Here is a 24,316-nt window from a genome sequence, read left to right as displayed (position 1 = left end):
AGATAAGCCTTAAGTCTGAATGAACGTGGGTAAGCATGCTTCCTATGCTTAGTACTAACACTGCTTGAATATTTCTCATTTATTCTTCCAAATCTGCAGCTGCACACTTAGCACAGAGTATTTCACCTATCTTCCTTGTGCAGATCATGAATATGCACCTAAGAAGCCCAAGAAGAGCAACGGATGTAACAGCTATGTGACTGGCTGGAATAGAATCCAAATGCTATCAGTGCTGTGGATCACATGCTAATCTGGATTTATTCTGCCTACATCTTTACACTGTAGAGGTTCAAATAAAAGCTAGAAAAACTTCCAGTTCAGACCATCCGCTTCCCCTCCTCTTTTATCCTTCTTCCCTCCTATTCCTCTCTCTCTTATTCTCTCCTGCATTGTGTAGTTGGGCACCGTATTAGTCGTCAGCTGTCTTGCTGACATGCAAGTTTCCAGAAAAGGCAGTTTAAGTAGAGAAGGAGAGCTCACTTCCTAAAAAAAAAAAAACATTTCTATAGTAGCTACAGTAATCATGTGCTTAACTTCACAGTAATTCTACTCTTTCAATCTCTTCACTCCAGGCACATGCAGAATACAGGTCTTCCTTCCCACGCGTGTACACTGACATGTCTCAAAAAATGGGGCAATGAAGTTTGTTTTTTTTTTACCTACAGGAACAAGGGCTTTTGCTCCAAATACCAGCTTTGAATAAGCATGTGCACATTTCATACAAATAGTATGTGCTACAGCATGATAGAAAAATAACTAAGCGGAAAAACACTGTGGGCAACAAAGATAAACAATCTGAGGTTACAGCTGCTGGGTCAAAGGGAACTCTTCAAACCGAATGGTCCAAGCACATCTGAGCGTGGCTAAACATCCCTGAGTCTGGCGGAAATTTATCACTTAAGTCATGTTGCTGAGCAACTTTCCTTTGATACAGTTCTGTCCTCATATCTGTCCAGCATGCATTAGGCAAGGGGTTCTACTGCCTTTCATCTTTCTCCCTTCTTCATGTATTTTGCTGGGCTTGTAAATAACAAATATTCACTTCATTTTTCCAAATACATTTTCTGTGAGCATTTGGAGGTGAATATTCCTAATTTTTGATCAACATAGATGCATACTGTTTTGTGGGAATAAACTGCTTAACACTGCACTGCAACTAAATCCTACTAAGTGAAAACTTTCATGAAAAAGAATATAATTAGTTGTCTGAAAAAATTACTATCTTCTAGCGTCCAGGCTTGCAAGAAAATGTTGCTTATTTCATGCTCAGTCACTCCCTGAACAGGGGCTTTATTTGAGTCATAGCCATAGAAATGCTAAAAGCCCTTTAGGAACCTTCACAACTGGACTTGTGAAGCTGGAGTTTTATATTATAGGCATGACGAGATCTGATTAACAACACATTTTTGGCAGTAAAAAGAAAATAATTTGACATCCTGTTACTCTTCAGAGAACAAGCTTCCTTTCTTGTGCCTGGACTTTGAATTATATAGTCTTTAACCTTCAGGAGAGAGTTTTTATTCTTTGTGGTGTAATAGACTTCTTCTCAAGTATGTAAAGCCCTGTGTGGCTAGTCCTCAAGGCATGTGGGACAGTCCTCCTTTTCCCATTTGGTCCATGAGAAAGTGCCTGCTGGGAGGGCTGGTAAGAGGTAGGCTCAAACTACGCACAGTGCCAATTCAGTACTGTCCTAATTCAGCTCATTTGAACGTAAGCATCTGCTGATTTGGTTTACATTTTAAGAGAATGTGTTTTTAATAATTGTGGAGTAAGTTCAGGAGAATGGATAATTCTCTGCCATCACAATTCGTAAAAATTCAAATAATTTTATATGCAATACTGATAATTATAGGTATTTCTAAATGTATTGCTATGTCTATAGGTATAGAGCTATTCATCAAGTTTTCACTCATTTCACTTCACAATGAGAAAATATTATGTAGAATCCCACACTAATTATGTCTACAAGAGTATCTCTAGTGACAGTAGGTGAGGAGCTACAACGTAGCAGGAATGACAGCGAGGTCTGGATTTCACCCGTTGCCTTTCACAAATGCTCCGCTGACTTATAAGGCTGCAAGAAGGACATTCATACCCATGTGTCAGACATGTTGCACTACTGAATCCATTGTAAATTATGCATGCTGGGTAATTCTGCATGCTAAGTTTTCACTTTCCTCTGACTCTTAAAATAACCAAAAACTCAACTTGATACAAATCACTGAGACACGGAAACAGTGCATTTGTTACAGCTCTTAAATCACCCTGCATTGATTGTATCAGCTCTCCTTTCAAACATGAGATTTTTCATTCAACAGTTCCATCTTCATATATAGTCACTTGTCTAAACATTTGTACAGTGGAAATAAGTATCTGCTGAAGAAATAAAATTGAATTATTCTCTGTATTCTTACCACTGTATCAAAACTATGACTGGTTAAAAATCTATGCTTAATTGACAATTAAGCTTTAAGTTTCTTCATTTTCTCCTAAATACCTCCTGCATTTCAGTGGGTTCACTGTATATATAGTCTAGAAACACATTCACATATACTGTATAATATTTACCTTCTCCAAGTGCCCTTTGCAGCAAGTCATGTTTTGCTTGAAGTTTTGTGATTAGATTACTACCTTCCAGATATTCTCTGAATTTCTGTAAAGGTGAAGACCGATCTATTACTATGCATGTGACATAAATTCCATGAATTTCTGCACAATGATTACTCTAGGTGTTTGATCTGTTAACACAAGAATGAGGCAGCACACAACATACCATGAAATAGAATTGCTCAGTTTCCTGCTGGTTAGCCCTTCTTTTTGCAATGCTAGGTTTACTTAAGTATGTCTCAGAGACTGTTGACTTCACAGATTCTGTTGAACGACTGTGCTGAAAACATTCGGACACATCATAGTCTTCAATGGTGACCATATCTTGTATTGTCTGCAAAGTAGCTTCTGTTGTTTTCTTAACCTGGTATTAAAAAGCACAACTTACCAAACGGGAAGATAAATGCATACCAGAACAGCTTATAATGGAAGTTCATTATTTATACTAATTCTCTGGCACACTCCTCTGGCACACTCTCCCAAACAAACTGCACCATGTGAATGTGAAAAATAAGATGTTGTATAACAGATAGCTACATAACAGAAGAATGACATAATTAGATTTCACATCTAGCTCCCTGCTTTACCATAGTACAATCCACAAACATTGATGTTCTCTTCTGATGACTGCGTAACATTCTCAAACATTTGTTTCCTGAAATTAGAAATGTGGAATGATTTGATTATGGTCCCTAATTTGGGACAACAAAAAATTGTGTATCCACAATGCAAGAACTGGCAAGACTGACAAGGATGTCATTTACCATTCAGTTCTGCTCCACTCTCTAGCAGAGTCAAAAGAGTCATGCACACTTATTGTGTAGGAAAATATCTTTGTGCCTGACAAAACGATTTCTCCCTCTATGCTCTTGCACTTACTGGTGAAAAAAAATATTTCCTTTTGTCTCTACTACCTTGAAACACTTGGTGAATTCTAGTTTTATTTTTTAAGACTTAAGGTCTCATGGACCTCAATATTTTGTTCTAGGCATTCAAGACGTCACATAGAATGAGAAAAATTTGAATCTCAAAAGTTTATCAAAAAATTACACCAAAAAATTAAATAGCCTCTATGATTTAATTTAGGTGCAGATATCCATTTAAACTGAAGGCCTTTAACACTGCCTTAAATTGGATAAAAGTTCAGTGTCTACTCACAGTGGGCCTCTTTCTACTGCTGGACCAGAGGAAAGAGAACAGCACTGTTTTTTTGTACTTGACCAAAAAAGTTTTTTATTTTACTAGGTGAGCTATTCCCATGACAAGCATTCAGTATTCCTGTTTATAAATAGCTGCAGCTAAAAGCATAGCAGATTTTGACTAAGCTACCACAAATGACAGTCTTCAGAAGCAGCAATCTGGGGACTGGACAGAGGGTGGTCATAGACGACAGATACCAAGTGTGATCAGTGGCTATCTGCCACAAGGTTGCAAAAATAAAATACGTCCTACAAGTTTTCACTGAAGCACAAAACGCACTACTGTGACTGCATGGACAGGAAAAAGGCAAAGTTCTCAAGCATCTATAAAGCAGGCAAGGATTTAGATATCCTTAAACGATACAAAAAAAAGTTCTGTAGCATTCTGAGTAAATGCAGTGCTCACACACATACCTTTACATAGTTAGATACATCAGGCGTCTCGTTAGAGTTCTAGATGTATCATACAGGTACCAGCTGAACAAGAAAGACTTCTAGAAACATACACCTTGGTGACATTTAATGATACTTCCTAAATGGTGCTTCTCTTAACACCTCTAGAAATGCCCCCAAATTCAACACATTTGAACATTTTGTAGCAGACATGAAAAGTGGTAGTTTTGTATCTGAATGCACATTGTATCTCCAAGAGTTAAACAACTGAAAAAGCTTAGTGCAGATTTTGTGGTTTTCCATGCCTATCACATCCACAAGGGTGGCTACAAAAGGAGGTTGTATATAGCATTCTGCCAGTGACCTTCAAAATTAGGTTCTACACTGGGATAACTGGGTCTCAGGAAGTTAAGCAAGATGACAGGCATGTAAGGAAAAATCAGCATGTTTCAACTCTTTCCAGTTCAGTAGTTCCCTAGTAATTCCTGGACAGAGCAGTTATCAGGAAAACAGTGATATCAGTAATTCAAAAGAGTGCTAACATTTGAGTGTGTACAACTACACATTTGGTAAAAAGAAAAAAGAAAAAAAAAGCACCATGTAGAATACAAGTTTCCTTAGGGGGTAGAATTACGTAGAATTATTCTCTGAAATATCAGGGTTAAGTAAATACAAGTGTTAGAAAAAAACAACTACTTATCTCTGCTGAAAGACATTACACAGTTTATGAAGTTTATTTTCATATTTTCATACAATTCTTCACATTTATGAATTGCTAAATATAAACGTGAAAGCAGAATAAAATTATAAAATTATAAACTGGTGCCTGATGCATTGCCCATGCACACACAGACCTTACCTCCTCATTTTCAATTTTGAGAGTGGCCAATCGTGACTGCAGTTGCTGATATCTAAGCATAAGCTCTGCTTGCACAGGCTGCTGGGCAGTGACTTGACAAACCTAACAAGCAATCAGAAAGAGCTGTGAGATGTAAGGAAGAAAAATAAAATCAATTCTTCAGTTGCTCTCCTCAATGCTATGGAATTCCCACCAAAGCCACTAAAATGTAATAAAGCAGACAATAAAATGTATTCATCTAAATTAAAAGTATTTGTATGCTACAGAGTATGGAACTATATATGTCTTAGGAATACAAAACATCTGAATGGCTGCCTTGTGCTGTTGACTCTCTGTCACAAAGAAATGCAAATCCTGGAGCTGCCTTCCCCTAAAGATGTACGTTCTGCATCCTGCTTTTCTACCAGCCTTTGAAACAGCAGGATACAGTGCAGCTGGGGAGCACTGTATTCTTGAAATAATCAGATGGCAAAATGAGAGAGGAAGAAGGGGAAAGGGCTACATTTCAGTGAGCACAACTTGGAGATCTGCAGTTGCCCTCAAACAGCAATCACAAGTGCCATTATAGGAAAAGCAGGTAGTGAAGACAAAGTCACTACGCACGTCAGTGTTGGGCAGAGCACAGGCTGGCCAGAAAATGTTCTGGTATGTCATAATGGGTAATACTGAATATTGTAACACACAAAAAGCGTTTACTTTAGAACTCTGAAGAACCCCAGAACAGTGCTGCAAGTTTTGCAAAAGCTTACTGCTGACCATTTGCTTCTGGACAGCAACAGCAGCTGTTACCAAGCTGTGACTTTGTAAAAGGTGATAACATCTCTATCTTTTTCTACAGGAACAAAAATTATCTCTGGGGGGATATTTGTCACTATACAGACCTCATCACCCATATGAGACTGGAACTCAAATTTCATTGGTGGACAAAAAGCAGTGGGGAACATTTCCATGAATCTCTGCTTGTCACTTCGAGGCTCCAAGCTGTCAACTGCATTTTCTATGATGTCAAGGCCCTCGTGCCTAGAAGTTTCAAGGTTATACTCTGCAGAAAGATACGTTCTTAGGGCTCTGTTCAGACTTGCATGGTATCCAAGATCACAACACTAATAACATAATAAAGGGAGAAGAAAACAGATTAAAAAGCAGGAATACTATATCCAGGACTGCAATATCAGAAACACAACAAAAGGAGATAAAAGCCAGTTAAAAAGCAGGAACACTGTTCCAGTACCCCAGGTCACAAATTATCACTAAAATTTTCTGTCTAGGAACTTTTCTGTCTTCAAAATACTTTATGAAATACCTTGTAATTTTAGTATTGGGGTTAAGACAGTAAGTATTTAGTATTCTCATCCTACTGCAAAGACTAAAGGACCGTTTGAGAAAAGAGATCAAGTGTACAAGTATGCCAATTCGTCTTCTGGATTCAGATAAGCTATGATCACATTTCAGAGAAAAAGTTTGGGACTTCACAAAGAAGCAGGCTTTTCAGCATAACAGTTAGGTCATCTATTCAAACAGATTTAATATTCTCTCCCATCTAAGTCAACGCTAGCACCTAACTGAATACTAACCATTTCCTGCTAAAAAGGGCTGTGCCCAACCAAAAAAGCCCCATATCTGCCTCCCACATTAGTGATCCATTTAAGATGTTTTTTGATGCAGTGACAATGATTTAACATCCCCCCCCCTTGGCAGTACAGGCATATTTACCTTATGCTCAGACAGAGGCAGCAGTGCACATCATTACTAAATACAGAAAGTTATAATTTACGTCTTTTTTTCTAGGAGTGAGAATAACACTGGAATGCAACTGAAATCTAATTGGTAAAATGTAATGTTCTGTTTGTTCGTGAATTTTAAGTATGCTAGGTTTGCATTATTCATGATTGGTTAATATTTTAGAGGAACAGCTCAATATATTTTTAAAACGTCACAGCAGGAGTGTATCAAGTAGCTGTTTTCTTAACTCCTTCCCACATTACACAGTAAACAATATCTTCAGCTTCTACTCAGTGAGCTTCCAGGTAATGGCAGACGTAATGCAAACCTTCGTGTCACTCCTATACACAAACATCAATCTGCTAACAGTTACATACAATGCAATGCTAATCTGAAATGTGTCTTTAGGCTTGGCTCAGTCCAGAGTGAAACTGACCAAACATCTGTTGGTACACAGTCAGCAGCAGACAAAAATATCCAATATTTCCCATCTCATAGAGCGTTTGCAGGAAATCATTGCAGTTTTAGGAGAGATTTGTCCCAGTCAGAGGACAATGCCTCCCTGGGGCAGACAGACAGCACATGGCCTCCACTCCCCTCTTCTTTCCCAGGTGATGCCCCACAGCTTAAAATCATCCTTCCCTGCAAGATGCATTTGGATAAAGAAGCAATTTGAATTCAGTCCACTGTTTATATGCAGCCCCCCTTCCCAGCTATTACAAACTCCTAGGACTCATTGAATCCTTTCCCTTTTCCTTTTACAAAATGAGCAAACCACTCACGCCTCGCCTCATGTACATTCATTATGAGTGATTAAACTGCTCTGAAATCTGTCAAGGCTGTTGTACTCAATATGAATGCCAAAACTTCCAGACAAACTTCTGGGCTTAGCAAGTATTCTGGGTAGTTACTGCCAATGGGACAGTGTTCTACCCATAAACTAGCTCTTGAACTATTTACAGAAAAAAAAGAAGATGTCATGTTCAATCAAACGCACACAGCTTATCCTCTTTCTTTTGCACTTATACAACAGAAGAGCCACTCAGCTTTCATACTAAAAGCCATCTATATTTCAAAGACATCCATTCTATAAAATACTGTTTCTAAAAGGAAAAAAATCTCCTGGTGTTTTTCTCTTGTTCTGTGTCAACTCAGATCTCATATTTAATTCACTACCTTGGATGAAAAAGACAGACTAAAAGTGATGATAAGAAAGTGGATGAGGGCAGCTGTTTTATTTCATGTGCATTAGTTTCAGAGACACCTCATGGAAGATTTAACTGAGAGGAAATAAGGGCAATGCTAGCTTTAGCATGGCCAACTACCCATGTGTTATAAAACTACAGGCATCTCAAGCCTGAATTTTGGAAGATTAACAGAAAGTTCACTGATTTACAATTATAGATGTGTGGGTTTCTGATGCAGCTGTTTTACAAGTTGAAATATAAGGTTGCAGCCTTGCAGCTTCTCCGTTTAACCCTTAATCTACTCAGTAACTATCGCCTGCTCATGAATGAAAGCCACAGTTATTTTTGAAAGCAATGACAGCTGTACAGGGTAACAAATACAGCTTCTCAGCCAAGAACACGGATTCTTCAAGTGAAGCAGAACAATCTTGCAGACTAAGGCGTTTTCCTGCAAGACTAATACCAGTGGAACAAACAGCAACAAAATCTAGAACCTGAACTAATGCCTTATCACCAATGGCTCTTTGAATCAAACTTAAAATGCTTGGATTTGGATTTTGACTTCAAAAAATTAAGTAAAAGTTGAATTTATCTGAGTAGTATTACATTTTTAAAAGCAAAATGAACCCCCGTAAAACATCCCAAGTCTTACTTCTGCCAGAAGGTAGTTCATTTTCTCTAAATTAGGAAGACAAAGATATTCTTAACCTGAGAACAGGTCTGTAACAGTATCAACTCACAACTATTCAGAGAGGAGAGCACTCTCTTAACCTGCTAGTACTAGTGATGGTTTAGAAATAGAGGAGGCTACAACGGAGAAAGAGCTTGATACATATGCTCGTTATTGAGAATAATGACGTGAGGTACTGCTACTAAACCGTTATCCCCACAGCACTGGAAAAAAAAAGCCAACAACAAAACCCCAGTCCTTCAGGTGCTGCAGAAAAGTATGCATGCATGCATATATATGCAAATATACACACATTCATGCATTAATACATGATTTTCAGGAAAAAAACACAGATCCAAAAGACTTTTAAAGCTCAAAGAAGCAACCACACTGTTAATCAAAAGATCAGCACAGCAAGCTGACAGCCTGGATGGCTAATAAGACCTGCTATCAATCTACAGCCTAGAGAGAGATGGTGTCTGTTGATGCAGTAAGAAATGAAGATGAGAAATGAGAGAATGAAGTCACAGACTATGAATTTTATTGCATTTCAGGACTCATAAAGACTTTTGGTGAGGCAAAGTTGGGGGAGATGAGTGATGTAATTGGGGTATGTGTGAAAAATTAATTTTGTTATTTGCATTTTATACTTATTTGGAATTAAATCTGAAGCAGTCTCAAGAGCATTTACCGTCTTTACTGCACCCAAGAGTATATTTAGGCTTGAACAAAACAGACTGCAGTGCTTAGCACAGAGCTGCAACCAAATATCCAAGATGATCTTCATTTCAGTAACAGTAATAAAATACTAATGCCATGGGTAGAGAAATTAAAAAGAACGTGTCCAGCAGGTCGAGGGAGGTGATCCTCCCCCTCTATTCTGCCCTGGTAAGGCCTCATCTGGAGTACTGTGTCCAGTTCTGGGCTCCCCAGTACAAAAAAAGACAGGGATCTCTTGGAAAGAGTCCAGCGGAGGGCCACAAAGATGGTGAAGGGCCTGGAGCATCTCCCCTATGAAGAAAGGCTAAGTGAACTGGGTCTGTTTAGCCTTGAGAAAAGACGACTGAGAGGGGACCTGATCCAGGTTTATAAATATCTGAGATGTGGCGGCCATAGTGGTGAGGCCAGTCTCTTTTCAGTGGTACGTGGAGACAGGACGAGGGGAAACGGACATAAGCTGCAGCATAGGAAGTTTTGCACGAATGTGCGTAAGAACTTCTTCACGGTGAGGGTGACGGAGCACTGGAACAGGCTGCCCAGGGAGGTTGTGGAGTCTCCTTCTCTGGAGATATTCAAGTCTCGCCTGGACGCCTACCTGTGCGACCTGGTGTAGGGAACCTGCTTTGGCAGGGAGCTTGGTCTCGATGATCTCTAGAGGTCCCTTCCAACCCCTACAATTCTGTGATTCTGTGAAATTCATAAAAATGTCTTAACCTCTGAGTAAGTCACATTGTAATCATTTGTCTTACATAGACATCAACACTCAAATCAAAGAGATCTGACTGCACATCTCACATTTATGAGAATTTTTAATACAGACTGAGCTGCACAAACTCTAGCCTAGTTTTAAAATTGCTTCCATCGATGATTAACAAAGAATCTTTACCCAATAAAGTCTGTGACAGAGAAATATTCTCTAGCTTCCGAACCATCCAAGGCATGCAGACTGCAATTAAAGATTTGGAATTTCCCTTCTAAAGAAGATCAAAACATAAACATTGTATTTATTCTAGAAGTAGAATTACAGTCAAATTAATTTTGACCACTGTTTCCTTGTGCTCACCTTCAGATCACACAAGTGCATGGTCAGCCTGGAAAAGAAGGTCCCTACCCTCCTCTTATACCCAGATAAAGCTAATAAATGCAATTACATGGACATCTTTAAATAAATGAATAATAATTTCTGACATGTGGACATATGTTGGCACCAACAGTCAGTTTGGTGTGTACACTATTGCTCATCAAAAATCAAGAATTTAAAAAAAATTCGATGTGTTAAATAAAGCTTATTTAATTGGGGTAAAAAGCACTCTGCTGTTTTCTGCATGATTCACATAAAGAGTAAAATTAATCCTATTCCTCACTTGAACTAGAACCTACTAGATATCCAACAGAGAAGAAATATTGAACAGAAAAAACAAATTCCACTAAAACTATATGGACAGGACAGAAATGTATTATGCACATCAAATCCTTCTCATCCCTCCACTTCTTTGCAAATGATGGTCACAACCCTCAGCTTACTAACTGCATTAGAACATCCAGCTAAGATTCCAGCAATATTTTTATTTTTTGTATATCACAAGAGCTTAAGATGAACACATTTTAAACCAGAAGCCCTGAGTTTCGTTAATGAAATGAATGAGTTGAACAGTTCACATCGAGCTCAGCCATGGAGCTGCAATTTAGGATTTTCCATACGAGCCTCACAAATCAAGCTACAGCAGAACCCCAGTGAAAGAAAACTAAAGAAGAAATAAATCCCACAATCCTCCCCAGTCTTGCTGCAAACAGTTTATCAAATACTTCATTGAGTTTCTCCATATCTTTATCTAATTTTCATCAGATGTATTTATCAGTAAAGTTGGAAAGCATTCAATATCATTTACGGGCAATGCCAACAGCTCAGAGAGATCTGTATCCTTTCCATGTTAGCAAGAATTCAGACACTGAGGATATGTAATCCCCTCCTACACAGACAAAGTTCATGGAAGCACAGAAAAGAAGAAAGGCAGATAGACAAAGTAGAAAAGGTAAAAAAAAAATAACCACCACTGCTCTGAAAACTCAGAACTGTTCAATTACACTAATAGATTTACAGAACGAGATAGTTTGGACTGTTGCAACATATGGCGAGTGGGAAGCATGTCTCACATTCCAATGATATAACACAAAAACCTTGCCAAGACTCTTTCATTTACAGAAAGTGTTTCCTTTGTGAAGTAGTAAACATTCTGTCTAGATACCACTGCTTTCACAGAATATTCTGATGAAACACAAATGCCTGCAAGACACTTCATTTAAACAAGATCACAATCAGATTAAGTTGGCTCAGAATGAAATTCTAGTTACAGGTTTATTAGCCAAGTGTTACAAAACAGTAATGAAAAGGGCAGTGTGGGCTTACAGCCCAGAAAGCCAACTGTATCCTGGGCTGCAAAAAGCAGCATGACCAGCAGGTCAAGGGAACTGACTGTCCTTCTCTACTCTGCTCTTGTAAGAATCCATCTGGAGCCTCCAGCACAAGAGAGACATGGTCCTGTTAGAGCATGTCCTGAAGAAGGCCACATAAATGCCCAGAGCATTGGAGTACTTCTCCTACAAAGAAAAGCTGAGAGCCTAAACAAGAAAAGACTCCACAGAGACCTTATTACATCCTTTCAGTACTTAAAGGGGCCTAAAAGAAAGATGAAGAGAGAATTTACTTATGTGTGCAGTGACAGGACAAGGCGTAGTGGCTTTAAATGGAAAGATGGTAGATTGAGATTAGATATAAGAAAGAAATTCTTCACTAGAAGGATGGTGAAGCACTGGAGCTGGCTGCCCAGAGATGCTGTGGATGTCTCATCCCTGGAAGTGTTGAAGGCCAGCTTGGACAGGACTTTGAGCACCCTGACCTACTGAAAGATGTCTCTAACCATGGTAGGGGATTGAACTAGATGACCTTTAAGAGTATTTTACAATCCAGATCACTTCATGATTCTATGAAGAGTTTTCCTTCCTTCCAGCAACCAGGAAACAGCAATAAAGTTCACAGTTATCAGACATGCTGTAACTAGAAGCTAAAAATCCATCATCCTCTAAGCAATTATCAGGAAAATTATCCATTATGTAAGGATAACTTCTCATTTGGGTGGCACCGTAGTAGGTATGCCATTTGCCCTTAGTTTTCTGCCTTCATTAACTATTTGTTGGCATCTTGTTAAATATTTTCATTGCCTGGGCAGGACAGGTGGGTTGAGCAAGATGTACAGATGTATGGCTGTAGATTATAGAAAGACATGTGGCAAAATAAAATAGAAGAAATCAGAGGAGGCAAAACATGCAACTGTGAACAGGAAAAAAGAAAAATGCTCAAAACACAAAAAAAGATCATCATCAGTTCCTATCGGAAAGAAGAAAAAAAAAGTGCTGTGTCTTGAACTTTTTCTTTGATAGGGGGAGGTTGGTGACCCTGCATGTGGCAGGGGGGTTGGAGCTTCATGATCGTTGAGGTCCCTTCCAACCCTGGCCATTCTGTGATTCTCTGAATTCACAGGCCACCACTCAATGGACTTCCATTTTGACTCTGGCTTGTAGCGGCAACATCACATCCTGTTACTGGTAATGATGCAGTTAATGAAGCTGTCACCTTCAGCCTCATAGTGGTTCAACAGGTCCTGACAAACTCGCATACAGTATTCTTTCGGTTCGTGTGTGAGCATTCTTGTGTCCCACACAGCATAAACTCCGTGATAATGCAACGTTGTCACCATTGCTTCCAATGAGTTGAAGCTGATATTCAGCTCCATACATGGTTCCCTGATTGCAATTCGCTGATTCCTGTGGATGAACTGATTGAGATGTTCTTCATTTCATGGTGTGACAGCTGCGCGTGGCCATCTAGAACATGGCTAGTCTTTCACACGACTGTTGCCATTGTTGAAACACACTACCTACCACCTCACTGTGCTTGCATCAGTGTTGTTTGGTCTCCATAACTGTTCAACAAGCATTGATGAATGTCAATGGGTGTCATTTTTTCCACATGGAGAAATTCAGTGACACACCTCTGTTTCATAAGTACTTCCATGTCAGATGTCATTTTGTCAGACTGCCCCTCTGCTGCCATCTGTCACATGGCAACAAAATATTATAGAATACTGGCAGGAAGGTCCAACTTACTAGTGCCGTATCACCAACATCTGCCTCTGACATTGTGGGCAACATACTAAAATAGGACGCACTACTTTTGGAGCAGCCCTCATGTTACTGAAGAAAGTAAATGAAAAAGAAAATTGACTCTCAGTATTTAAAAACCACAGAGCTGTACATATATACACATGTTCATCTACAAAAATCTAAATATATGTATAAATATTTTAAAAATATATGAAACAATAGAATCACACAATCATTAAAGTTGGAAATAACCTCCAAGATCACCTAGTCCAACCATCCACGTACCACCAATGTTGCCCACTAAACCACATTCCTTAGTACCATATCTACACATTTCTTGAACACATTCAAGGATGGAGACTCAATCACCTCAGGCAACCCATTCCAGTGCCTAACAACTCTTCTGGAGAAGAAATTTTTCCTGAAATCCAACCTGAACCTCCCCTGGTACAACTTAAGGCCATTCCCTTCTGTCTTATCATTGTTATCCATGAGAAGAGGCCAACTCCCATCTCGCCATAAACTTCCTTCAGGTAGTTGTAGAGGGAAATAAGGTCTCCTCTGAGCCTCCTCTTCTCAGGATAAACAATCCCAGTTCCTCAGCTGATCCTCTTAAGACCTGTGCTCCAGTCCTCTCATAAATACAATAAAATGCAAACAACTATTTTAATCCATTCATCTCAAGAAGGTATCTTTCCCTTTCTCTATAAAAGCTTTGCTAATCCAGACAGTAGAAATAAAACATTTCTTGTCAAATGCTAAATTAATTTATACTGTACAACAAACCAGAACCTAGCTGGCTTATCATTGCATTGAACCTCCCACCAGAAATGACAGTGGGTGAATACTATTTACTCTTACAAGTAACAAATGTCATTGTTACAGGAGAAAGCACATTCAAGTATCAGTGGTAAAGCCATTGACTCATTTAACACTATGCTGCTTCCTGAGGTTGTATGTGCTGTAGCCTAATTTTCTTTAAAAAAATATATGATTAGTTTACAAAGAGGGTGAGACACGACAGAGCGCGAGTTCTGCCCTCTGTGTCATCTGAAATGTCACTAATACATGTTCTGCAGACAACAAGCTGGCATAGATCAGCATCATCGTATAACCTCATATTCCTAGGATGTTCTCATGGCCTACTGAAAATCAGTAACAAGTTCTGTTGAAAATATAGAGAACTGATTCTGCACGTTCTGCAAAATATATGAAAAAAAATAGCGTGTATTCAATTCAATGACTAAGTGAATGAATCTAAATGATTTTGAAGACACAAAAGAAGTTACTTCTTATTGAGTTGAATATTATTATTACATGCCCACTTAAGAAGTTTCTCTCCTAAGAAATGCTTATACTCCAGAAATACCTCTGTAGTACAAAATGGAATATTCAGCTTTTTTTGTGTGTTATTCCTGTCATATTTGTTCTTGCCACATAGGAAAGAAACATAATGTTCTAACTTTAGAGGAAGGTTCAGCATCTTATTGGTTCTTTATTTCGTGAAATATAAGGTTAACAGGAAAATCTGAAAATTATACCATACAATATTATAAATGATGAATATATTGTAGGCAATCCATAAGATCTATTCCCTTTGAAAATAAAAATAAAGGATATTAAAAACAAATATGCAAATACTTACATCAATTAAATCTGAAAGGTCATGAATATAATACTTGAAAACAGAAGCATTGGTTGCTTCAAGGGTGAGCAGATATTCGTTACGGGCCTTAATAGATTTCAGCTTGTTTTCAGAATATTTTGCTTGACGCTAGAAAAGAGATTGTACATTAACGTCTTTGAATGACTTAATTGTTGGTATCTAGCAAAAGCAGCAATGACTCAAGAGCACATTCTTATTAACAAAAATGAACCTTAACTGTCAGACTATTATATGTATAAAGAATGTAATATATAGTAAGAATTGTACTGGGAATAAAGTATTCCTCCCTCTGAACTGCAATTAAATTGTCTATAACCCACTTCTAGTTCATTTTGTGTACCTTGTTTAATTTTATTTCCCAGCTGGTTTCCCTAATGTCATGCTAAAGAACATCGGAAATGCATTGAATTGATTTCAAATGAAGCAAAATAAAAGGACTATTTACTTTTTCCTTCATTTTCTCAATCTTTTTCACAGAGCTCCGTCTTTGGTGCCTGTCTTCTAGTCGTATATGAAAAACAGGGTCTCCTGACCTCCCAATCTGTTTCTCTTCTTGCTTCTCTGCTTCCTTCAGTTTGCTTTCTGCACTGATGCTCTCTGCATGATACATGTGGTATGTTTTCATGACCTGCAAAAGACAGAATGAAAAGGGAGTTAGGAGAAAGTAAAAACATACATATAGAAAAATGACGGGGCCATCAAGTAAAATGTTCTCCTACAAAGATGGAGCTTGAGTAATTTTCTTGGTCAACAGAATTGCTACTATTCACTTTAAAGTAATAATAAGTATATATAAAACTCTAAATGTTTGGAGTGCTTCAATAGGCACAGTGAATAAAGATGATGGAGAACTAGTCATCATCTGAGTGTCTGAGATCGTCTTGTGTTCTGCTGTGCTTCTGTTGAGAAAGGCGCTGTATCTCAGAAATATTTTGGCAGGTGATTAAGCAGAAAGCTATCGAATATTTCAGTCAGTAGTTGTATAAAATATTTCCTAGAATTTTTTTCTCATTTTTCTGTCAGGAAAGAACCAAATCCTTGTTACTATACTTCAGGACTTTTATCTTTGTAAAAAATCAGAAATGATGAGTAATAAAACTAAATATCAGTGCCAAATCTATCTCACCTGCTCAGTACTTAGTTAATGACGGCCCAGCTGGGGACATCAAATGTTTGAGACTGGGAGGGTCCATCTAGCTCTGAGGACAGGGCATGGAATCAGAAACAATAGGAAGCTTCAGCCTGGGGATACATCCCTAATCAGATGGATTGCTGTTGAAGGCCTGGAAAGAAACTGTGTTCAACCATGCAGCCAGTGGATTAGGCATAACATAGAACTGGCCAGCTCTCCAGACGTGATCTGGAGAAAGAGCAGTTTGATAGATAAGCCTTGAAGATAGTCCCTCCATAGCCCCAAGTTAATAACAGCATCCCTCTCACACGCACAATTGCTCTGTAGCTGAGAAAGCTTAGGCTGCCAGACTACAAATACACACAAGATACAAGTTAGGAACAAGGCGGGAAGGCATCTCCGGGAGGACAATGGCTTATTCTCTTCCTCACAGGATGCTGGAGCTCTCTCTCCAGCAGATGTCACTTTTGGGATCAGGCCACGCAAACACTTGCATCTCCTGCAAAGGATGCAGCCATGGAGGAGTAAAAGGGGCTGTTCCACCTTCAACAGGGTTTTGTATGGCTGCTGAAGAGATAGATTAGTTTGGGGAACTGTCTTGAAAATGAGACAAGTAACTTTTCTAACTGAGAAGTTAGGGCAGCCCATCCACAGACTGGCAACACTAAAGCTAGAGGGTGTAAATCAGCTATTATCAACCTTCAAGCCATCCTGCATGTGGCTTAGCATGAATCAACACAAACCAGTTGAACTCCACATCAGATGAGTGGTGAAGAGATGCATAATTGAAGTCCTATGCAACAGGACTTTACAGATATTCACACCTCTCTGCCAAAAGGCTGCACAAAGAGAAAAGCTGGTGACCACAGTCTAAATGGATGGGGCACAACCGTGAAGACTAAACAAGCAGGGCTGGGAAGAGGATGCAAGCCTGCAGAGCTGAGATTTGCCCTGTTTTCAGGTTAACTACATACCATGCTTGGCTTCCTATATCTGCACTGTTTTCAAAGGCTTTTTAAATGTTGCTGATAATCCATCTCCAGGGACTTTAACTCATATAGACATAAGGAAATAATTACTGAGAAGGAATGCACTTCTTAAAGAAATTATGTATGAAATAAATAATAAAAGGCACAGAAAGTGATATGGCCCTATTAAAAACAATAGGGAAAACCAATCAAGTAAAATGATTTCACCTTTCCATTTTGGTCTTTGTATTCAATTTTTAAGTGTTATTTACAGAATTCTACACGTATTTCTTTTTTTTTTATTATTTTTTTGTTCAGTGTCAGCTCCAGGAACTTTTCAGTTGGTGGGAGATGAAAGTAATTTATTTGTCTTACCATCTAGAAAAGTTATTCTGTTTTATACTCCTTTTTTTTTGTTTTGTTTTTTTGTTTTCTTGCCAGCAAAGAGAAAACAATAATAATATCTCTGAGTTTCCTAACAGCACATCTCAAAGCACTTGACTTTAGAACAAATCCTTGCTCTGTCACTTCTTGATAAAGGCAACAGTGAATGCTGAAGTTTCTGAAGTGGTTTTTTTGAGTGCTACATAGCTCAGCACACTAGGCATAAGTGACTTTCTGCAGTGGCTATGAACTTTTCAGCCTGTCTCATTGTTGAGTGAAGGAGCATAAATACACCACTATCTGCTCTCACCAAGAAGTTTCAGAAGCCTCTGCACTGACTCCACTAACCTTGCATCATTGAAGATCACTTCTTCCACTCACTGCCTGCTTATAGCACAGACTACCAAACCCAGTATCCCCATACAGCCTGACTGAAAGCCAAGTTCTGTGTGAGAATCACAGCATCATTAAGGTTGGAAAAGACCACTAAGATCATCTAATCCAACCATCAATCCATCACCATCATTAGCTTTGAATTTGCATGCTATGTTACATATATATTAATCTTTCTCTTAACATTGCACTTCCTTTTCTCTCAGAAGTATTTAAAAGATTGTTAAATTCTGTAAAAGACAATAACAGGCTTGTCTAATTCTTGAAAACAGACTTACTGTAAGAATAGTACTGGGATCCATAGATCCCAGAGCTGTAAATATGTAACAGATCCATAGATCTGCTATTCAAATGACAAATCAACTAATGAAATAAGTGATACAGCTTTTTAAATGCCCACCAAACTGTTGAACTGATAGACTATCCTGTGGGAGTATCCATCACTGAACTGACTTTTATTAGTCTCCAAAGTGCTTATTGATCAGCTATCAGGCATACACTGAAAAGAGAACAAGGTTGTAATTTTGCAGATGCTGAATTGCCATCAAGACAGACAAACTGCACTTTCTGCTGAACTCAGCAAGCACTGTTAAATGTATGCTAGTCCCCTTCTAAAATCAAATGGTGAGTTCATCTCTGACTAATTTAGCAAGTCTGTTACTGCAGATGGAAAATGTAAAATACAGATTTCTGATAGATAACTGAGTTAGACTGCAAGTAGATAAAAAAAGATGATGTTATACAAACTATGTACCCTCCTACTTGTAGGTGACACACTGTATGCTTAGTGATATAAACTTTCATCATTTCTAAGAACTCGGAAAGGGCATCTGTATGGGAACTGCTGAATCATGGCCTGAACCTCTGATTGATCACCTGAGGTGAGCAATGCATCAGCCATGGGAGCACAGGTGAAGGCAATTCACCTGTGCTGCAGGAAGGGGTGGAGCCTGGCTCCAACTCTCCTAGACCCATTTAAGAGCTGACTGCCAGTGGGGAAGGATCTGTTCTGGAGATCAACTTCACTGGAGTTTCCTAAGCAAGCTCAGGATGTGGGTGAGTGTCTCTATCTTTTCTGCTTTGGTGTAACAGCAATGTAGCCAAGCTCTCTGCTATACTGTAACATCTGTAGATTCATTGATTGTACAGCAGCGCATAGCACTTAGATCAGGGAAAGGAACGTTAGAGTCAGCACTTAGAAAATCATTTTATTTAAACTCACAATAATTACTGGGACAAATGAAGCAACAGGACAGCAGTTTGTGCTTACTTTCGTGGGCTACAAGAGGAATGTTCCTATAGCAAGGCTGTGGCCTTCATTTTCTACATGAAAGCTTCTTTTCTAGAAAATTTCTTAACCTAAGCTACTGGCTGAATGTTTCTAAGTCAAAACACATTGTATTTATCATGAGTTGTCAGAGAAACATGCTTTATTTGTGTAATAAAATGGCATAATTAATAGCTTTTTCATAGTATTTCTCAGGAAATAAGCATTTAACAGAGCAGAAGTTCATCTCTGTTGGAATTACTGAGTCTGAATAGTTTCAAAATTGACTCCGGTAAGTACTGAATTCTATTAGAAAGTGCAGTTGCAAGGAATTCATCATATCAGATTAGAGAGTGCTTTCCCCAGGAAGTAAGTAAAATCTTATGCCAATTCCACTACATCATTGGCCTTTAGCAGTTTAGCAGGCTTAATATTTAAATGTTTTCAGCATTCTTATCACTTCCAAGACAGCCTCTGATGTGGCTGCAGGAACAATCACTGATTTATTACTATCAATGCAGAATTACCTATTTCATCAGCTCTCAGATGCCTGATGTACTACAATAAATTGAACGTAACTTTTTTACAAAGAATCCAGATTCCATGTTAATGAGTAAAGAAAAAAGAAAATCTGGCAGCAATGACTCTCAAAAACTAAACAGCCAAAATTTTAATGAGTGAGATAAAACAACGGAAAATGCAAGTGGGACTGCTGCCTTTGTCTTATTTAATATTAAATTGTTTCTTTTGGATTGTACCTTAGATATTTTCATTTTTCTGCAAGCCCTACATCTGTACTGCTGTATTTCTAAAAGTGCAATGCTGGGAAATGTAATTTGGAAAATCAAGTAGGAGACAGAAAGATATTTACAAGATATTGTAATTTTCAAGAGACATGGAAGAAGAGTTTGGGAAGCTTTCTCTACAGTAGTGATGATCAAGTGTAAAATGAGTGATTTATTTCCTCTTTCATTCAATGCGTAGTAAGATTTCTAAATCTCTCCGTTCACAAAATAGACCAACCCAAACCCTTACACTCTTCTGTTTGACTATTTTTTTTTTTCTGGAATTGCTAGGAAAAAAAATCATTCTTTGACCACCTAGAACTGGGCCCCGCTTTTCTCATTCCTGCTTGCTCCTTATGTAAAATATAGGACTAATAACATTGGCTGAAAAAGTAATAGAGAGAGGAATAAGAGATAAATGCAGTTGCTAGGATGTTGCAGACCTGAAAACACCGATTATCTGGCACAGCCAGAGAAAAGCCATGCATAATTAAAGTACTTGCCACTTACAATTTACTGAACTTGCAAAGATACAGACTGAAGCTTAGCTATTCAATTATTTTTAGCATAAAGTTTTGAGTAATAACATTAGGACCAGAGCATAAAATACTGAGAACTAAAAATGAAAGAGTCTTAAAACCTATTTTTACTAGTAATGCGAGTAAGAAAGAAAACATACTAATATTTAATGTAACATTCAAGTAAATCTTTTCTACAGAAGAGAGATGGAAATTAGAAAGGAAAGTTTGTCTTATAAAATTCTGATTACTCCAATAAAATCTACTTCACTCACGGGTTCTGAAAACACACTCTGAAGCCCTGGTTCATCATCTTCTGTTAATATTTTTTCATCAATTCTGTACATGATGCATAATTTTAATTAAGATGACACACAACACACTGAATACTCCAAGGGAACAAATACAAGAGCTATCACACCTCCTACTTTCAAGATAATTTCTAGTGATGCAAATGGGAAAAGAGGAATTACTAAAGTATAAGCATAGAAAAAGATCTCCTAATGGAGTGCACTTCTAAAGAATAGCTATTTAATGTTCTAAAATATCTGGGTTTTGGACCCAGGTGTCTATTTTGTTTTGGACATCTGACTGCAGTTCTGAGCTTTCCACACTCAGTAAGAAGCCAAATCACTCTAGTTTCTTGAAAGACAGAGATTGAAGTTTTCACTTATCTCTGAACAGAAAGAAGTTTTTTAATTGGAAATCACTGTGCGTTCTCAGTGGGAGGTGGTAAGTACTTTCAACTTCTCAGTGCTTTATTTTTTAATTCTCTTGGAACAGTTTATTCTTTGCAAAATCTATAGCAGGACTTACGGACTTAAAAAATTTGATCATTGATGCCGATGGACAGAACTCCCTTAACTGCAGCGGTATTCAGATATGACCCATAAAGATATTAATTATTATTAGGAACTTTGGAGGCATAAATGTAGTCTATAATTTCAGAGAAGGATCATGAAATCATCTTTTATATCTGGCATCTTCTATGATACAGGTGACTATCATACTTGATACAGTATTGTTGCCAGAATAAAATTTATTATTCTCATAATCAGTAGGTTGTGCTTGAATTCAACCATTAAAAATACCATCGACAAACTGATATTTGTCCCCTCACACAGCTGCTTTAGAGGCACTTAAACTTCAGTAAGGCTTTACATTTTAACAGTTATACTTCATGAAAGCACCATTCCTTTAAAAAAAAACAAAACAAAACAAAAAACAAACAAAAAAAACCCCCAGAATATATTGCTACGGAGAGACTTCAATATTACTGTGCTTTTTACTGACTTGAAATTCTTTATTTCTTTTGGACGGAAAGATTTATGTCACAATGATAAGACTGATTTTGCTTTTTTTGCTAAGTCAAAAGAAAAGCAAAAAAGATGACTTCTCCCTTTGTAAATGACTGAGAAATATACTTCCCAGAGTTTAAAACTGTTGGTATTTGTTTAGGTAAGGTCACTATCACCTTATTCTCTAAACAGCAAGCGTTACACAGAATTAAAATCCTATGTATGAGGTTTCTATTTGTCTAGGTATCTTTCTAACTTTATGTACAGAAGAATATATTACACAGATAAGCTGATGATCACCCTAATGCTGCAAACAGTGGAACAGATGCTACTCAGCACTGTCCTGCTATGCTACTATGCAAAGCTTATATCTGGCTAAATATAGGCACCTACAGCTGATCAAGTCCTTTCCAATCAGTAAAAAGCTGGACACCAGAGCTAATAGTGTAGTAAATTTTATCTGAAGCACACACTTGCACCTGATTAGATGAAGGGTTCTGATCTCCACGTATTACATCTTACTGACTATAACTGGAAAACAGATGGCAAGCTAAGATATTTGCATCTACGCTGCAGTTGTGTAAAAATTAGGTGTAGTTCATTTCATACCAAAAAAAATAAATCAGTAATTCAAATGGCACATCTACTCTGTATTTTATCTATTTCAAAAAAACTACCTAGTTAGCAAAAATCTTAAAGCCTAAGAAAGGAGCTGGTGTTCACTGAAAGACATAACATGGAAATTAGTACCTGAATAAATTTTTGCAGCTCTCAGTGGGAAGACATAGCATGAACACGAGTGAGACTACTAAAACACAGTCCTGCAGATTTTCACTGGTAATTCAGCCAAGGATTTCAGAACATGCATCAGTGTTTCTCTATCCTGGGAGCACATGCACTAATCCCATGCCTTGCCAGGCACTGGAGTTATGTAACTGTTTAATTGGAACAAGTGTGTATCTTCAGGACTTAACTCACCATTGGAGTCCTGCCTGTGCAATGGCTCCTACAGTTGCTGATTCCCTACAGCTGTGTGAATTGTCTGAAGCTACCACTACTTTACAGAAGCTGATTCTAGCATTTTTAACAGACTATAAACAAGCCTGAGGAAACAAGGCTTTACAATATCACACCCTACAAAACCAATGGTTATTTTAAGAACAAAAAGCCGTAAAGAAAAACCCTCTAAAAAAATGAGGTTTTAGGTATATTTTAGGAATTTCCATCCTGAATCACAGTCTGAAAGAATCTAGGGCAGTGGTACAGGTCCACATTCATTTGGGTCATTTTTTTGCCACCTAAGTTGTTCAAATGCTTGTCAGCCGATCTACAAGTAGTGCACAATTTTTTGTAGGCCGAAAGAAAAGGAAATCAGAAGCACTCAAGTAACTTTTGACTGATCACTGCTTCAGGAGGGCTGGTCTCTGATGTTTTCCTAAACATCACTGAAATCTCAAATTGTTTCTTAATATAAACAACATGTTGTTTTGTTTTGTGTCTTTTTGCTTTTTTTTTTTTAATCTCTCAAATACCATGGATAGGGAAGGGAGCAATCTAGAGACTGTTATGTAATTATGTAAGGTACTGGAGCATAGAAGTTTCAGCTCTTTCAGGCTGAAGATAAAATACAGCCATACTACTTCCTTGACAAGCAGGAATCAACAGACTTTTGTAAGAGGTGGATATTACCATTTCTTCTTCACTGTATAACTATATTAAAAAAAAATAATAAATCCTTGTTTTGTTCTTTCTTAAAAAATGTTGTTGGTACCTACACCCAAAATATTTTGGGAAATGGCTTTCAGGCAGACAAGACTTCACCCTGTAGTAATGAGCTGTGTAGGTGAGTTTCAAAACTCTTCCTCAGATTTTCCACCACCAGCAGTTTGCCAAAAGGCAAAAACGGGAGAAGCCTTGAGTAGAAATGTCTCACTGATAACCAATGAAACTTAAACTGGCTTAGCGCAGTCTGGGAGGAGAACAGGCTGAAAATAAAAATTAATCCTGAAAGCATTAGCATATGTGTTCTAAACAAGTTAGTGGTCTTTCTGCGAGAGAGAATTCAGACTTTGTAAGAAGATAAAAATAAACAACTCCACTGGGGGTAACCTGCTAGATAAAAGGATACTTAGTACTTACAGAAGAAGTTCAATACAGAACTTGAATAAGATAAAGTAGGTAAGATACTGTACTTACTGTGTAAAGCTCGTTAAGAACTTTCATTAAGTCTTCATGAAGCTGGAATGCAATCTCTTTGCTCTGTAATTAAAAAAAAAATCATTAGAAAAAAGAATGCAAAAACTGCAACATAAACGTATCTCTTAATGTTAGTATTCACTATTCATGCTAGTGAATGTAAGGGAGCTCACAGAGACATTATTCTGACA

At 37.9% G+C, this 24,316-nt stretch overlaps 1 protein-coding gene across 3 annotated transcripts in view; it reads right to left on the bottom strand.

Moving 5' to 3' along the window:
* Positions 1 to 24,316, bottom strand: part of SRGAP1 (SLIT-ROBO Rho GTPase activating protein 1) — a 138,634-nt gene that overhangs the window by 35,674 nt on the left and 78,644 nt on the right. For all 3 annotated transcript variants that reach the window (XM_085220324.1, XM_085220331.1, XM_031553497.2), the window contains exons 4-10: positions 24,126 to 24,188; positions 15,630 to 15,812; positions 15,164 to 15,292; positions 5,940 to 6,161; positions 5,059 to 5,160; positions 2,774 to 2,971; positions 2,569 to 2,653 (exon numbers count right to left, since the gene is read on the bottom strand). In XM_085220324.1, coding sequence (XP_085076450.1) covers positions 2,569 to 2,653; positions 2,774 to 2,971; positions 5,059 to 5,160; positions 5,940 to 6,161; positions 15,164 to 15,292; positions 15,630 to 15,812; positions 24,126 to 24,188 — 982 coding nt within the window. The remainder of the gene's footprint in view (positions 1 to 2,568; positions 2,654 to 2,773; positions 2,972 to 5,058; positions 5,161 to 5,939; positions 6,162 to 15,163; positions 15,293 to 15,629; positions 15,813 to 24,125; positions 24,189 to 24,316) is intronic.

The sequence above is a fragment of the Meleagris gallopavo genome, chromosome 1 (assembly GCF_905368555.1).
Source record: "Meleagris gallopavo chromosome 1, MGAL_WU_HG_1.1, whole genome shotgun sequence".
NCBI classification, from domain to species: Eukaryota; Metazoa; Chordata; class Aves; order Galliformes; family Phasianidae; genus Meleagris; species Meleagris gallopavo.
The sequence above is the reverse complement of the archived record's forward strand: the minus strand, read 5'-3'. Positions and strand labels throughout refer to the sequence as shown.